At 43.7% G+C, this 15,447-nt stretch overlaps 1 protein-coding gene across 1 annotated transcript in view; it reads right to left on the minus strand.

Annotated features, from left to right (window-relative positions):
• Cds2 (CDP-diacylglycerol synthase 2) overlaps positions 1–9,545 on the minus strand; it is a 46,493-nt gene extending 36,948 nt beyond the window's left edge. The window contains exon 1 of the mRNA XM_057780921.1: positions 9,259–9,545. Within this exon, the coding sequence (XP_057636904.1) occupies positions 9,259–9,312 (54 nt within the window). The 5' untranslated portion in view covers positions 9,313–9,545. The remainder of the gene's footprint in view (positions 1–9,258) is intronic.
• Positions 9,546–15,447: the final 5,902 nt, after the last annotated feature.

Consider the following 15,447-nt stretch of genomic DNA (forward strand, 5'->3'; position numbering starts at 1 on the left):
TTCTAAACATAAGAATCTGCCATGGAGATCATGCATGAATAAGAGTTTAGTGCTGTATTTTTTTTAACCACAGCTCTCATACATCGTGACTTACAATAGCCAAATATTTAAAAACAATTTAAATTAACTAGTTTAATAGACTAAGGCTCAGCACACAACACAATGGCCTATTGCTATTAAAATGATGGGTGCTGGGGCTGGAGAAATGGTCAAGTGGTCGGAGCACTTCCTGCTCTAGAAGACCGAGTGTGGCTCCTAGCACCTATACAGCAGCTCATAGCCTCCTATAACTCCAGTTTCAGGGCATCCAACACCCTCTTCTGGCTTCTGCAAATTCCTACACTAATTTCTTTAGGTACATACACATAAAAATAATAATCTTTTTGAGTTAAAAAAAAAAACATGGGCGATGGTGGCGCACGCCTTTAATCCCAGCACTCGGGAGGCAGAGGCAGGCGGATCTCTGTGAGTTCGAGGCCAGCCTGGTCTACAAGAGCTAGTTCCAGGATAGGATCCAAAGCTACAGAGAAACCCTGTCTAGAAAAAAAAAAAAAAAAACAATAGTGAGGGCCAGCAAGATAGCTCATAAAGGGATGGCGCCAGTCACCAAGCCTAGTGGCCAAAATTAAGTCTCCAGAACCCACACAAAAAGAAAGGAAAAAAGAAACAAGTTCAAGTTTCATAAACTGACCTGTACCACATACACACAAATAAATAAATATAATAAAAAATATTTTTAAGGATGCTAATGAGCTCAAGAGATGCCTCAGTGGTTACGAGCACTGGCTGCTCTTCCAGAGGACTCAGGTCCAGTTCCCAGAGTTGACATAATAGCTCACAGCCTTCTGTAACTCCAGTTCCAAGGAAACTGACACCCACTATGGGCCTCTGCAGGCATCAATCACACATATGGTACTCAGATATATACATGCAGGCAAAGCACCCGCACACAAAAATAAACAAGTTAACTAAATCTTTAAAAAAAAATACTGAGCTAAAACCAATATTCAAATCCTATTTTTAGAAAAATGGGGAAACCATGGATCATAAAGCAGCTGTATGCACAGAATGCAAGAATGTATAAAATGTTCAAAATGAAATGACATAATATATCAAAATATTAACAGTGGTACCTAAGCAGCAGAATTAAGAATTAATTAATTTCTGTCATTCTTTTTGGTGCTTCTACAGTAAGTATCTTTATCTTCATCTGTTTCTTCATAACCATGAATACATTTGAAACACTGTTTACAAAGAACCTTAAGGGCACTGGCTTCCATCAGCACAAAGGGGAAAGCTGTCAAATTACTCATGGCTGCTGGTTACTCACAGCTACCTGCACAGGGGCTGAACCATGTTTGGGTCTCTCACGGGTTCACAGACAGATTTTATTCTGACATGTGCACATTCATTTGTTTCTTTCTACAGTATAGGCCTGGATCATTTCCAGTGAGAAAATGGGATTTAAACAAGACAAAGTGGCAGAAGACAACAAAAGATACTTCAGAGGTTGGAACCAAGGACCAAGATCAACGACGCAGAGGCGCCCAGCAGGAGAAGGCACCAGGGAGACAGAAAGGAGTCTATGCCTTTGTTCCATAATTCACAGGGTAACTGCAGAAGGCCTAGAAGATGCAGAGCACAGCTGGACTACAACAGCAGGCATTGAGAGCCCATCCTGAAGAGCTAGGCGAGACTCAGTGGGAGAGAGTTTACAAAGGTAAAAGCTTCAAGTCCTAAACTACTGGAAATGTGCCAGGGCCGCATGAAATCCAGGAAACACTTGGTTAGAGCCTGAGTCCTACACTGGGCAGAGGAGCAGAAGAGATACACAAGACTAACAGATTCCTTTCTAATAACTTAGAATAATTTAGTGTGTGTGCGTGCGTGCATGTACGTGCATGCGAGCGTGCGTGTGTGTATGTGTGTGTGTGAAACCACAAGACTAATTAGGACACAAGATGGGGAAGACACAGCTCTGAGTCACTAGTGGGGGTGGGAAAGAGTCCATGACAGGCATCTCTCCATATCAAAGATTCAAAAACAATCCGTGGATCCCAGGACCCAAAGACTTTCAAATTCTCAATCAAGTCTTCAGGAACGCTCAGGATGACTCTGGAGAGACCCTATTGCAAAGAGGTTGATGCCACGGGCACCAAATCAAAAGGACATCTGATCTTGGCAAGACAGAGCATGGTCTTTCCACAGATGCCAGCCTCAGGAGCTTACAGCTTACCATGGAAGGGGGTGTGTCTCTGGGGAAACAGGCAGGAGGAAGGAGCCTCACAGTAACCCTTCCCTCAAATCCTGACCCAGCACGCACTGTCACTTAAAATAACACGATAAAATTTAACTTTTTGAGGTCACTCTGTGGATCCAATGCCATCCCTACTGTTGGATAAACACGAGGTCAAAGATCAGCGACAGGCACAAAGAAGGTGGCTAATTGAGGGTGGGGGTGGGGTGTAACCACTTCCCCACACACAGCTACTACAGAGCAAGACTTGGAAAGCAGAAACTCTGCTTAACGCCAGGAACAAATCAGTATTCATTTAACAAGACTCTGGCAAACTTAATTGTCAAGAGCCAAGTCCTTCCAAACTGGAGGAGTGGCTGGACTTTTCTAACCCCACAGCCTCTTGCGCCAGTGGAGGACTAGCGCTGTCAGAGCACAGAAGCAGGTAAACAAGCTCTATGAAGGGGTCTGCTCAAGCTACACAACCCCAAAATGCAAGCAATTATGAAAACTAGACACATGGACAAGATGCTTTCAAACAATCCAAAGAATGATTATTTGTACTGTGAAATGTATGACAGAGATTCAGTTTGAGTTTTTCAGCTGGGGACAGTGGCACATGCCCATAATCTCAGCACTCAAGAAGCAAAAGCAGAATGATCAAGGGTTCAGGGCTAGCTTGAATTCCATGAGATCTTGTCTCAAAACACTGAGGGCTTGACCTGAGAGACGGTGACCTGAGTTCAAACACAAAGAGAAGTGGAAGGAGAGCACTGATTCACAAAACTTTCCCCCAACCTACACACACATACACACACAGAAATTTTTTTCAGGGCTAGGGGTATAGAATACACACACACACAATAATTTTTAATTTTTTTAAGGACTAGCAATATAGAATATTTGAAGTAGCAACCATTATGGCCTGGGTTTAACCCCATGCACAACCCAAAACAAAAACAATTGTTTAAATCAGGAAAAAAAAAAAAATCAGTGGACATCAAATAGGTACAGAGTCTGTGATACAGGCAGGTCAGTTGGTAGACAATCTACCTAGCATGTGCAAGGCCACAGCTGACTGAAGAGAGGATGTTCTGGGACCTGCTGACACTGATGACTGACGGTGCTAGACCACACAGTCCTGCTGCTTAGCCATGCCTGGACAGCACTTGCTCTAAGTCTCACACTGCCCTGAATGGAGTTCTGTGGTGGCTAAGCCAAACAGGAGCTCCACTCAAAGATGCCCCAGTGGCTACTCTCGGGGCTGGATTTCAAAATATATAAATCAGAACCAATAACTGAGAATTGCGCCTCTCTCTCTCTCTCTCTCCTCGTTATTGTTTGTTTATTCTTCTTTTGTTTTGTTTCTCCAGACAGGGTTTCTCTATGTAAAAGCCCTGGCTGTCCTGGAACTCACTGTGTAGACCAGGTTGGCCTCAAACTCACAGAGATCTGTCTGCCTCTGCCTCCCCAGTGTTGGGAATTAAAGGCCTGTGCCACCACCACCACCCAGCCTGGAGAGGCTTTCCTGACCAGGAATAGAACCCAGGAAAGAGAGGTGAAAGTGTAAATCCTAATAACCACTAGACATTGAGGGAATGCAGTATTTTTTCTTTAAAAAAAAAAGTTCTCAGGGGCTGGAGAGATGGCTCAGAGGTTAAGAGCATTGCCTACTCTTCCAAAGGTCCTGAGTTCAGTTCCCAACAACCACATGGTTGCTGACAACCATCTATAATGGGGTCTGGTGCCCTCTTCTGGCCTGCAGGCATACATACAGACAGAATATTGTACACATAATAAATAAATAAAAATTTAAAAAAAAAAAAAAAAGTTTTCTCACCCCCACACTCACACACGCATTAAAACCTCACTTGCTTTTATATTTTACGTTTTTTGGTTTTTTTTTGGTTTTTTTAAACTATTTTTTAATGATTTATCTAACTTTATTTTTATATGCATTGGTGTGAAGGTGTCAGATCTTGTGGAACTGCATTTTCAGACAGTTGTGAGCTGCCATGTGAGTGCTGGGAATTGAACCCAGGTCCTCTGGAAGAGCAGTCAGTGCTCTTAACCGCTGAGCCATCTCTCCAGCCCCCTATATTTTACATTTTAAAAGATGATTTTGCAATCTTTTATTTATAACTACATAAGAAAATTAGGCCTCAAGTGGTGGCACATCCCTTTAATCCCAGCACTCAGGAGGCAGAGGATCTTTGAATTGAAGGTCATCCTGGCCTTCACATTGAGTTCTGGGGCAGCCAGGACTATATAGTGAGACTCTCCCAAAACACATAAAGGAATTAAAAAAAAAAAACAGATAAAATTTAGGCTTTTTTTTTTCCAAACCAAAACTCATCAGTATAGGAACTCCTAAAGACTGTAAATTAATGCATTGATTCTATATCCTTAAAGGCAGCATTATGCAGTATGAGAGAAAAAAGTTAAATGACTTCACACTATCAACCCATCTACATCTAATAGCTAAGTTACTTTAAAAAATATACAAACGCGAGACCAGCTTGGTCTACAGAGCAAAGTTCCAGAACAGGCTCCAAAGCTACAGAGAAACCCCGTCTCGAAAACCAAAAAAAAAAAAAAAGAAAGAAAGAAGAAAAAATATATACAAATGCACGACACAGTTTTTTTAATAAGATCAGTTTTGTGGGAAAAGTCATTTCCAGCAGTCATAAATGGGGAAGTAACTGAGTCTTTAAAATAAAACAATATTGTTTTACCAACATAAATACCAGCAAGATGGCTCAATGGGTAAAGATGTTTACTGCCAACCCAACAACCTGAGTGCAATCTCCAGGGTCCAAGAAGCGGAAGGAAAGAGCCTGTTCCTGCAAGTTATCCTCTGACCTCCACAGTTGCCAATGCACGTCTCACACAGGGATGGTTCAGTAGTTAACAGCACTGGTTGCTCTTCCAGAGGACCAGGGTTCAGTTCCTAGTGCCCACATGGTTGCTCACAATCATCAATAATTCCAGTTCCAGGGGATCTGATGCCCTCTTCTGACTCCGTGGGCACACATGTAGTACATAAACATACATTCATGCAAAAACACTGACACGTTTAAAATAATCTTTTTTAATTATAAAAATAAAAATAACGTAATTCTGCTTCTGAAAACCTAGTTACAGATCTTAAAATAAAATTTCAGTAGTCTAGTCTCAAAATCTACCAAAAAAACATTTTTAATTATTCAGGAGAGTCTTGAAGTTTATCATAGCTAATGCTATGGAAGAAGATAACTACAACCCAGACCAGGAGGCACAAGCCTGTCGCCTGCCTATTCTCAGGGTGCTGAAGCAGAAGGAACTCAACTTCAAAGCCAGCCTAGTCAACATAATGACAGAGAAAGTAAAAGTAACACGAGGGCTGAAGCTATGGCTCAGTGGTAGAGCACTTGCTTAATACGTTTGAAGCCCTGGGATCCACTTTCCTGGTACCAAGGAGACAAAGACTGCACATGCTAACACCTAGTGTTCTTTCTACAATTAAAATGTGTCATCTGAGCACTGAAAAGTTCAAGGAAATAAACTCAAAACAGGTCACAGAAGGCCAAGCATTATTCTAAACATAACTTGAAGGTTTAAACACATGGCAAAACAAAAAATAATACTAATTTAAATCCTTTAAAAATCTACTTTAACCAGCAGTCACAGTAGCTGACATGTTCTTACAATGCACCATACTGTCTTAGTGTATACTCCGTGTATACACTGAACCCAGCCAAATGACTGGAAGAAGCCCATGCAACTTCACCATCTATAGTTTAGGGCTTGATGAACTGACTTATAGAAGTGGTAAAGTGGCGGAGCCCAGGCACAAAGTAGATTGTCTACAGCTAAAATTTGAATTCTCCTTTCTAGTCAGGTGAGGCATACCACCTATAATACCAGCCCCAGGAAGACAGAGACAGAAGGGCTTCCAATTCAAGACCAGCCTGAGCTACACACAAGCAAGCCTGAAGCCGGCCTGTGTACCAGTAGGGAGCACAAGACCCAGTTTCAAAATAAATCAATAGATAGACAGGTAGATCAATAAATAACTTGCTGCCTATCTATACTAACTTCATCCATCTAGAATGGAACTTTGAAACAACTAAAGCTGTAATTTTCACACCATTTCAGCATCTAAGTAGAGCGAAAACCCAGAGCCTTCCATTTAAGTCTATAACAACAATCTCCTGAAATGACAAACCAATCGTTTTCAGTATTTTGGTCCAGGTTTCATCCTTTTGCTTCCTAAACTATGCTGAGAAAACATGACCAGGCAGCACAGACTCTGCTAAAGCTAACTTCTAGGGGTCTTAGTTTGGCAACTGCTTTGGGACTCTAGATCCCAGAGAACATTTCCTTTATTAGCAATTTGCTTTGAGAATTCCATTCTAGGATGCTAAATATACCAAAATACCTCCTGACCTTTATAAACACATTCTCCAGATTATTTTGATAGTGGTGATTGTCTATTAACAAGACAGATTTGCAAACACAGTTTAGCAACTGCAGTGTTTAGAGGAATCTTTCAAGATTACCCCTTAAAAAACTGACCTGAAAACTGACTGTTCTTTGGATTCTTGAAATATGAAGTAACAGAGTTCAAATTCCACAATTCGTTTCCTTAAAAAGGCACAGAAACATAAATAAAAACAAATCTTTTTAATTTTTTTTAAGCCAGGGAGTGGTGGTGCATGCCTCTAATCCCAGCACTCCAGAGGCAAAGACAGGTGGATTTCTGTGAGTTCAAGATCAGTCTGGTCTACAAAGCAAGTTCCAGGACATCCTGTTACAAAGAGAAACTCTGTCTCAAAAAAAAAAAAATTGCCGGGCGGTGGTGGCGCACGCCTTTAATCCCAGCACTTGGGAGGCAGAGGTAGGCGGATCTCTGTGAGTTCGAGACCAGCCTGGTCTACAAGAGCTAGTTCCAGGACAGGCTCCAAAGCCACAGAGAAACCCTGTCTCGAAAAACCAAAAAAAAAAAAAAAAAAAAAAAAAAAAAAAAAATTCACTACATATATTATTCATCAAAAGAAAATAATGTATCTTTAAATGTTTCCTAATGTACTTTTTATTAGAAATACTTTTTTTATTTTTAAAATCCCATTTTATTCTATTAAAATAATTTTTATATATTTTTATTTTATTAAAAAAAATCCCATTATGATTTAGATATAATAAACAATCATTACCCTGCATGAGCTAATTGCCTACAACAATCTTTTGAACAGAATGCATAACTGCTATATTTTAGGGAGCATACACCTAGCAGACCTCACAACCACAAGCCTCCTCCATGACACACGCGCTTTAAAAGCACTTGTAATTACTAAGGCTGGACAGCTCCTCAGACCCTCTCTATGTAAAATATGGATGTGAATGGAAGAACTCAATAATGCTTGGGGAATGGAGCCAAAAAGCTGGGCAGTGAGTGTAGAAACTGCTTCACCCGCTAACGTCACAGACGTTTTATCTAGGCCTTCTTTCTTCTCCCACCTCCTGGGTCCAGAACCCCCACTAACTAGATAGGGGCTCACAGTGTAGCCTTCAAACTCACCAACGGGGATCCAGGGCCAATCTACCATACTCAAGGGGGAGGATTAGAGATTTGTAAATTCTGTCTTTGCAAGACACTCGGAAATCTGGACCTCAGCCCTAAACTTTCTCCAAAGGGATAGAGCTCTCCTCTGCTGACCACTGTCTACAGTAGTAACAAAGTTATTGACGGCCTTTATCTTTCATCTGGAACATTCTTCCTGGTAAAATTACTGTTGGTGTACTGTCACTAAAGCTTATGCCTATTTCCTTCCTGATGTCCTCTCTAACCACTTTAAACACAGTCAAAAGGTACAAGCTGGCTGGATGGTTCATGCCTTTAACTCTAGCACAGGTAGGCAGAGATGGATGACGTCCAAGCCAGCAAGCAGGGCTTCATGGAGAGATTCTGTCTAAAACCAAACAAAAGTTCAGAGGAAAAATGTAGGCTTGATGTAAAAAAAAAGAAAAAAAAAAAAACGGAAAGGGGAGGTGATACTAAGCCGGGCATGATGGTCCACACCTTTCATTCCAGCACTCGGAAGGCAGGATCTCTAGGTTCAAGCCCAGTATCATCTACTGAGCGAGTTCCATACCAGCCAGGGGACTACAAACACCAAGAAAGCCTATCTCGAACAAACAAAAAGATATAAAACCCTGTCAACTATTAATCAGAGGAAACGCGGCAGATGCTGCAATATCGAAGACAGGCTAGAAACCGTCAGAAGAACCCTTATTTCCGTATCAGCTTGTGGGCCTAAGAAAGCATCTCCATCATTCTGGTCCAGGACCCCTCAGTCTCTTCTACACATCACCGATCCTGACCACTGCTAAGCTGAGAAGCGCAAGGCCACACAACGGCTACAGTAACATAAGCACTCTCCACCTTTCCCAACTTCTCCACACAAACCTTGCACTTTCAAAGGAACGCTCCCCACATTGGTTGTGTCCCTGCCAAAATGGCCTCCTCCTTACCTTCCTCCTTTACCCCATCAATGCCCACACTTGGCGCAGTAAACAAACCCACCATTGGGAGCACACACCTGCTCATTAACTGGACAGCACATCGCGTGAATCAAGACGCCTCCCCGATAGACCCCAACAGATTTAATGTTTTAATCATATTCAAAATAGGGTTTTAATCTCCCAGGGAACAAATGCTATGGCCTGAGTCTCCCCCACTCCCCAGTTAAAGACAGCATTTTTAAAGCGAGCGGTAAGCCTACATCGTACTCACCCGGCCCCAGGCAAGGTCTGTGGGGTGTCCAGTCTCCACACCGGGAAGGCCTAGGAAAAGCGTGGGCCCCACCGCCCCCCACCCCAGGGCTCACGCGCTACTCCCCGCGCCCGCGGACGGCTACCCCACGAGCGAAGGACGCCCCCCGACCCTCTGCGCAGCCCAGGCCCGGTGCCGAGGACCTCTACAAAGGTCAGAGGACGAGACTGCCGGCGCCCCCCCTCCCCGCACTCAACGACGCCTCTACCTTGTCCTCCGGCGGTGCGTCCTCGCGGACAGTCCTCTGCCGTAGCTCAGTCATGCTGGGGACCAAGGCGCGACGTCACCCAGGACGAGCAGCGCGGTGGCCGCGGAGGTCGACTCAGCGCGCACGGCCTCTCCGCGGGCCCGAGCGCCTCGCAGCTCCGCAATGCCTCGCACAGTTCCTGCAGCCGCGCCGCTAGCCCCGAGCCCGGCCCCGCCCAGCACCGCCGCCGCCGCCCTTGCCCGGAGAGCGGAGCCGCTGCCTCCCTAGAGGCCGCTCGCTCCTCCTCCCGGGAAGCTGTGAGCCAGCGCGCACGCGCACCGCCGCCATCTCGGCCCGGGAGCCTAGACGCTAGGGGGCGGGGCATCGGGAAGGAAGAGGGTGGGTGCGAGGCGAAGATGAAGGAGTTCATTGGACAAGACAGGGAGGGGGCGGGATAAGGGAGCAAAACGAAGCAATGGGCGCTTGCGTCCTACGCGTGTGCCCGCGCAGGATGTAACCCGTTACTGGGAGACGACAGCGCCCCCCGGCGGTTTAGACTAGCCATCACTTGCTGCTCTAGGCCTGGAGTCCAAATGGAGACCAGGTGGACCTCTGAACAGAGGGCTTCATAGCAGAAGTGACACCCAAACTTCAGCGTAGGTTGCCTTGCCAAGCCGTGCTTAGTAAATTAGTGAGCACTGATTCTGTCTAGGCACCGAGCTCAGAAATCGCTTTGGCTGGTTTGTCTCGTTCAAATCATATGCCTCTTTTTTTCTTCCCAGCACAAGTGAAGAGACAAGTGGATCTGATCTATGTAGCCTGCGCCAGGGCTACACAATGAGACCCTGCCAAAGAAAAAAAGAAAAAAAGAAAAAAAAAGACAAGACAAGCCCCGCTTACTGCCTTCCCTGTCCACCACAGAGGCAGGCGGATCTTTCTTCAGCTTCCAGTCTGCGCCTCTCCTTTTCCTCTCTCCCAAAGAGGTAGCTGCTGCTGTGGCTCCTCTCCTCCCCCCATCCATCTCTCTCTCTCTCCCCTTCCCTTCCATAACCCACTAAATAAGTAAATAAATACCCACTTTCTCTGCATGCCGTGCCTAGCCCTCTCGGTCTCTCACCCACCATGTGACTCCCTGCCTGGGATCCAGCTGCCTTCAGGGACCTGCGGCATGGTCTCGTGCCCACTGCCCACTGCTGCCAAGCGAGGGAACAGCGCTGTTTTACTTAACCATTACACAAAGTATTACAAATTTCTTGTCTTAAATCTATGTCTTGTTTTGTGCTGAAGACAGAATTCAGGCCTAGTTTATGTTAACGTAAGCTACTCCCATAACTGATTTTTTGGAATGTTTCTATGGCTCCTCTACATGCCTGAAACAGCCTAAGCAGCTGATGAATGGATTTTAAACTTGTATTTAGCTGGAAGCTACAAAATAGTAAGAATTAAAACCCAGTGTATTACCAAAACCACACTGTAGCCACTGTTCCCATTAGCTGCCTGAACTGAGTAACACTGGTATTGCTCCAGCATTGCCCTGGTGAAAATCGGGGGCTCCCAGTCCTAAAACATATTGTTTTTTTCTTTTTTTTTTTTTTTTTTTTTTTGGTTTTTCGAGACAGAGTTTCTCTGTGGTTTTGGAGCCTTTCCTGGAACTAGCTCTTGTAGACCAGGCTGGTCTCGAACTCACAGAGATCCGCCTGCCTCTGCCTCCCAAGTGCTGGGATTAAAGGCATGTGCCACCACCGCCCGGCCCTAAAACATATTGTAATCTAACAGTAAGAGGTCTTTGCAACAGGAAGGACCAGTTTCTTCTTAGCGATTTCGATCTGAGCTGTGAGTTTTCAGAAAGTATCTGAAAAATAAATAAATAAATAAATAAATAAATAAATAAATAAATAAATAAATAAATAAATAAATGAGTGAATGATACTGGTCTCTGTGAATATATTTCAGTTCCTGTTAAAATGATTCAAGTGAGCCAGGTGGTGGTGGTGCACACCTTTAATCCCAGGATTTGGGAGGCAGAGGCAGGCAGATCTCAAGTGAGTTCATAGGCCAGCCTGGTCTACAGAGTGAGGTCCAGGACTGCTAGGTCTGTTACACAGAGAAACCCTGTCTTTTTTTTTTTTTTTTTTTTTTTTTTTTTTTTTTTTTTTTTGGTTTTTTCGAGACAGGGTTTCTCTGTGGTTTTGGAGCCTGTCCTGGAACTAGCTCTGTAGACCAGGCTGGTCTCGAACTCACAGAGATCCGCCTGCCTCTGCCTCCCGAGTGCTGGGATTAAAGGCGTGCGCCACCACCGCCCGGCGAAACCCTGTCTTAAAAGAAGGGGTAGGGGAGGAAGAGGAAGAATGGGGTCAAAGTGCAGTATAACACTTAGACAAACTTCAGAACCTCTGAACTATGAATTTTGTTTCCTTTTTAAAAACTTTGCACAAATACTTAGGTGCTCTTGTTGCTCAGCTGACTGTTGTTTTTGTTGGGTTTGGGGTTTTGTTTTCTTTTATCAGATAAAAAGTACCACTGCCTTCAGACGACAAAAGCTGCTCTTTCTTGTCTCTAAAAATAAGCATACCAATGATAATTTTAAAATGCTTGTAAATGCTTCGAAGTCTGTGTGAGCACCAGTAGGACCAACACCATTTGTCACTGCTTTATCTATCAAAGCATCTAAAGGAATTAAAGCATCATTTCAGAGCAACCGCATCTTTGGAACAAGTAAAAGTGTTACTATCCAGATGCTTTCCTTTTGGGTACCAATCATGTAATTGAAGGGTGTTTCATTGGTCTGTACAAACTCAGTTGTTTCATTTCAAGCCCAGTCTAATATAAGAAGGCTAGAGGGCTGGGATGTAGCTCAGTTGGTAGAGTGCTTGCATGACACCCACACAGCTGGGGTTCAGTCCCCAGCACCCCACAAACTGGGTGTGATGAAGGTACACATCTGTAATACCAGTATGAGAAAGGTAAAGACAGGAGAATCAAAAGTCTGAAGACATCATCTATATAGTGAGTTCAAGTCCAATCTAGAATACCTGAGAGACCCTGTCTCAAAAACCAAAATACAGGGCTAGAAATGGCTCAAAGGTTAAGAGCACTTGTTGTTCTTGCAGAGGTTTGGCTCTCAGCACTCACATGGCAGGCCACAACGTCTTTGACTCCAGACCTAGGACATACAATATCCTCTTCCTTCCGGCCCCTGATAGCACCAGTTGCACACATAGTACAGTACACAGACATACATGGAGATAAAATACCCATACACATCAAATAAAATAAACCAAGACCTGGAAACCAATTAATAAAAGTCAGAGTTATGAGTTATGAAACATGTATTCAACTAGATAATGCCTTACAATTTGACCTGAACAAAGTTCTCAATTAGCATCATCAGACCTATCCGGATCACACCAAGTAGTGAATTGAACTGGTTAACTGAACTCACACCTAAAATCAGCATTGTGGAGAGCAAGAATTCATTACTCAGACAGTTCTAGAAGTCATGCTAATAGCTCTTTATGTCAGTTTTAATACATTTCTTTCAATTGCACAAAAAATCAAAAGGAAAAAAAATCTTCCTCTTACTCACACCTTCAATCCTTCAATCCCAGCACTTGGAAGGCAGAGGCAGGTAGACCTCTGCAAAATCGAGGGCAGCCTGGTCTACAGAATGAGTTCCAAGACAGTCTGGGCTACATAGGGAAACCCCATCTAGAAAAACCAAAAAAAAAAAAAAAAAAAAAAAAAGTCTCCTCTATCCCCAGACAAAGAATTTGCTTCCTTCATCCTTCACATTCTCTTATGCCTCCTCAATTCCTGGTTTCTTTTTTTTTTTTTCCTGCTCATTAGTCTTCCCTCTGTCTTAGCTGAGGTTTCTATTGCTGTGAAGAGACACCATGACCACAGCTGAAAGACCCCCAGTGCTGGGGAAGACTCTCACTCAAGTCTCGGGATAACACGACCCCCCCCCCCCCCAGTAACTCACGAGAGACCGTCCTTGCTGCAATCACACGAGGCTTTAATGATGAGATGAGCCGGGAACCAGTGCACTGGGGCTGAGACTCAAAACCCACGCAGGGGAAGAGTTCAACCCCGAGTGACTGGGAGAAGCGATTTTTAAGGGAAGAAACCACAGCCCAGTGATCCGGAGTGTGTCACAGAAAATTCCGAAAATACCAGTGAAGATCACAAGGGGCAACCCCCTGCCTCTCAGGACCACTCCCAAGGTCATAATCAGCTAGTTCCTAAAACACTGTACAATGACAATCACAAGGGGGAAACTCCCTATTTCTCAACATTATTCTCAAGATTACAACCTAACTTTATCTTCAGCTAGTTCCTGAAACACAGTCACTAACCGGCTAATCCTAGATTTTTGATTCTTCTCTTCCTGCTTGGATTTTTGGCTATTTTCTTCCTGCTGGGGAGGTCTGGATTTATCCAGGTCTTTCACAGTAACTCCCTCTTTTTTTGTTTTGTTTCTTTTTGTTTTATGAAACAGGGTTTTTTTGTAGCTTTGGAGCCTGTCCTGGTGTGTGCCACCACTGACTGGCAGGAATATTAGTTTTAAAAGTCATGTCATTCTTCATGTCTTATCCAATATTTGTTTAGAAAAACACAAGCAAGATCTCATAAGAATTTATCGAAGTATTTTTCTTACTAAATTTACATTCATTTGAACTTAAATTTGACACCCCCCCCACTATCTCTCTCTCTCTCTCTTTTTTTTTTTTTTTTTTTTAGGAGGGCAGGGCAAGGTTTCACGTATCTCAGGCTGGCTGCAAACTTGTCATGTAGCCAGGGATGACCTCAAACTCCTGATCCTCTTTGGACAGTAGGAGTGTTCTTCTAATCCCAGCTTTCGGAGACAGAGGTACACAGATCTCTAAATTCAAGGTGAGCCTGGTCTTCAGAGCATATTCCAGGACAGCCAGGACTACACAGAGAAACCCTGTCTTGGAGAAAAAAAAAAAAACAAAAAAAAAACCCAAACCAAACAAACAAACAAAAAACGATTTCAATTCTGAGTCCAGTTTGCATTCTCAGTTTTATATTCTAGAGCCATAGGCTGAGGTGAGCAGGCAAGCAAGCAGGATGAGTGCCTATTAGCCCTTTGCTTTTCAGGTGCATATGTTAGGGTTGACAGGTATATGCTTTTGTGGTCAGGTTGCTATGGGCAACGGCTGTCTTGGGCTGGGACATTTCAATTGTTTTGGCCCTTGCCCAGGTCACTCTGTTCTAGGTAGCAAGGTGAACTTACATTTGACAACAAGCAGTACAAGCAGTGCTTTCACAAAATAAATCAATAACCAGTATCTAGTAACTGCTCTTCTCTACTTCTTAACAACTTTTGTCACCACACCTAGCTTAAATGTGATTTCTTCATCTGGAATTTGAGGAATGTTTTTGGGAAACAGATCTATTCTACAAGTTTAACTGGGCATCAGATGAAAGCGTGCATAATTCATTTATACCTTTCCTACATGTTAAAGAAATCCCTTGAAATGCAAATTGAATCATTTCAAAGACATGCTGTAGTGGGGTCCTAAGTTTGAGGCTAGCCTATGAGCAATGAGGCTATGTAGCAAGTTCCAGGGTAGCCTGACTCACACAGTAAGACCTTGTATTGAAAGTGGAGGGGTCTGTTTTACTTTTTTTTTTTTTGAGACAGGGTTTCTCTGTAGCTTTGGAGCCTGTCCTGGAACTAGCTCTTGTAGACCAGGCTGGTCTCGAATTCACAGAGATTCGCCTGCCTCTGCCTCCCAAGTGCTGGGATTAAAGGTGTGTGCCACCACCGCCCGGCCGAGGGGTCTGTTTTAATGTTTCCTTGTACTTACTACAACGGACCAACACAGTCTTCATAATCCACCTTGCCTCTCATCTCACTTGCATCATCTTCCAGCCATGTCAGCCTTTGAGTTCTATCACAAGCTACTGATTGTACATTTTCCCAGCATGTCTGTCTCTCTGGTTATCTGTCTGTCTCTCGGTCGGCACTCTCCCACCGAGTTACATCCCCAGTCCTAATGTCTGCCACTTTAATCATTCTATTCTCTCAGCCTATCATATTCTTTCTTCCACTCTTAAAATAGCTAGCATCTCTGGTAAACACTACCTCCTTAGACGGGCCTTCTCCAACTACAGCATAGCTATTTCTAAGTACTTGTTTTTAACTAATTTATGGGCACCACAGGTAGCATGTCAATGGAGTTT

Source organism: Chionomys nivalis, chromosome 9 (genome assembly GCF_950005125.1).
Source record: "Chionomys nivalis chromosome 9, mChiNiv1.1, whole genome shotgun sequence".
In the NCBI taxonomy this organism is placed as follows: domain Eukaryota; kingdom Metazoa; phylum Chordata; class Mammalia; order Rodentia; family Cricetidae; genus Chionomys; species Chionomys nivalis.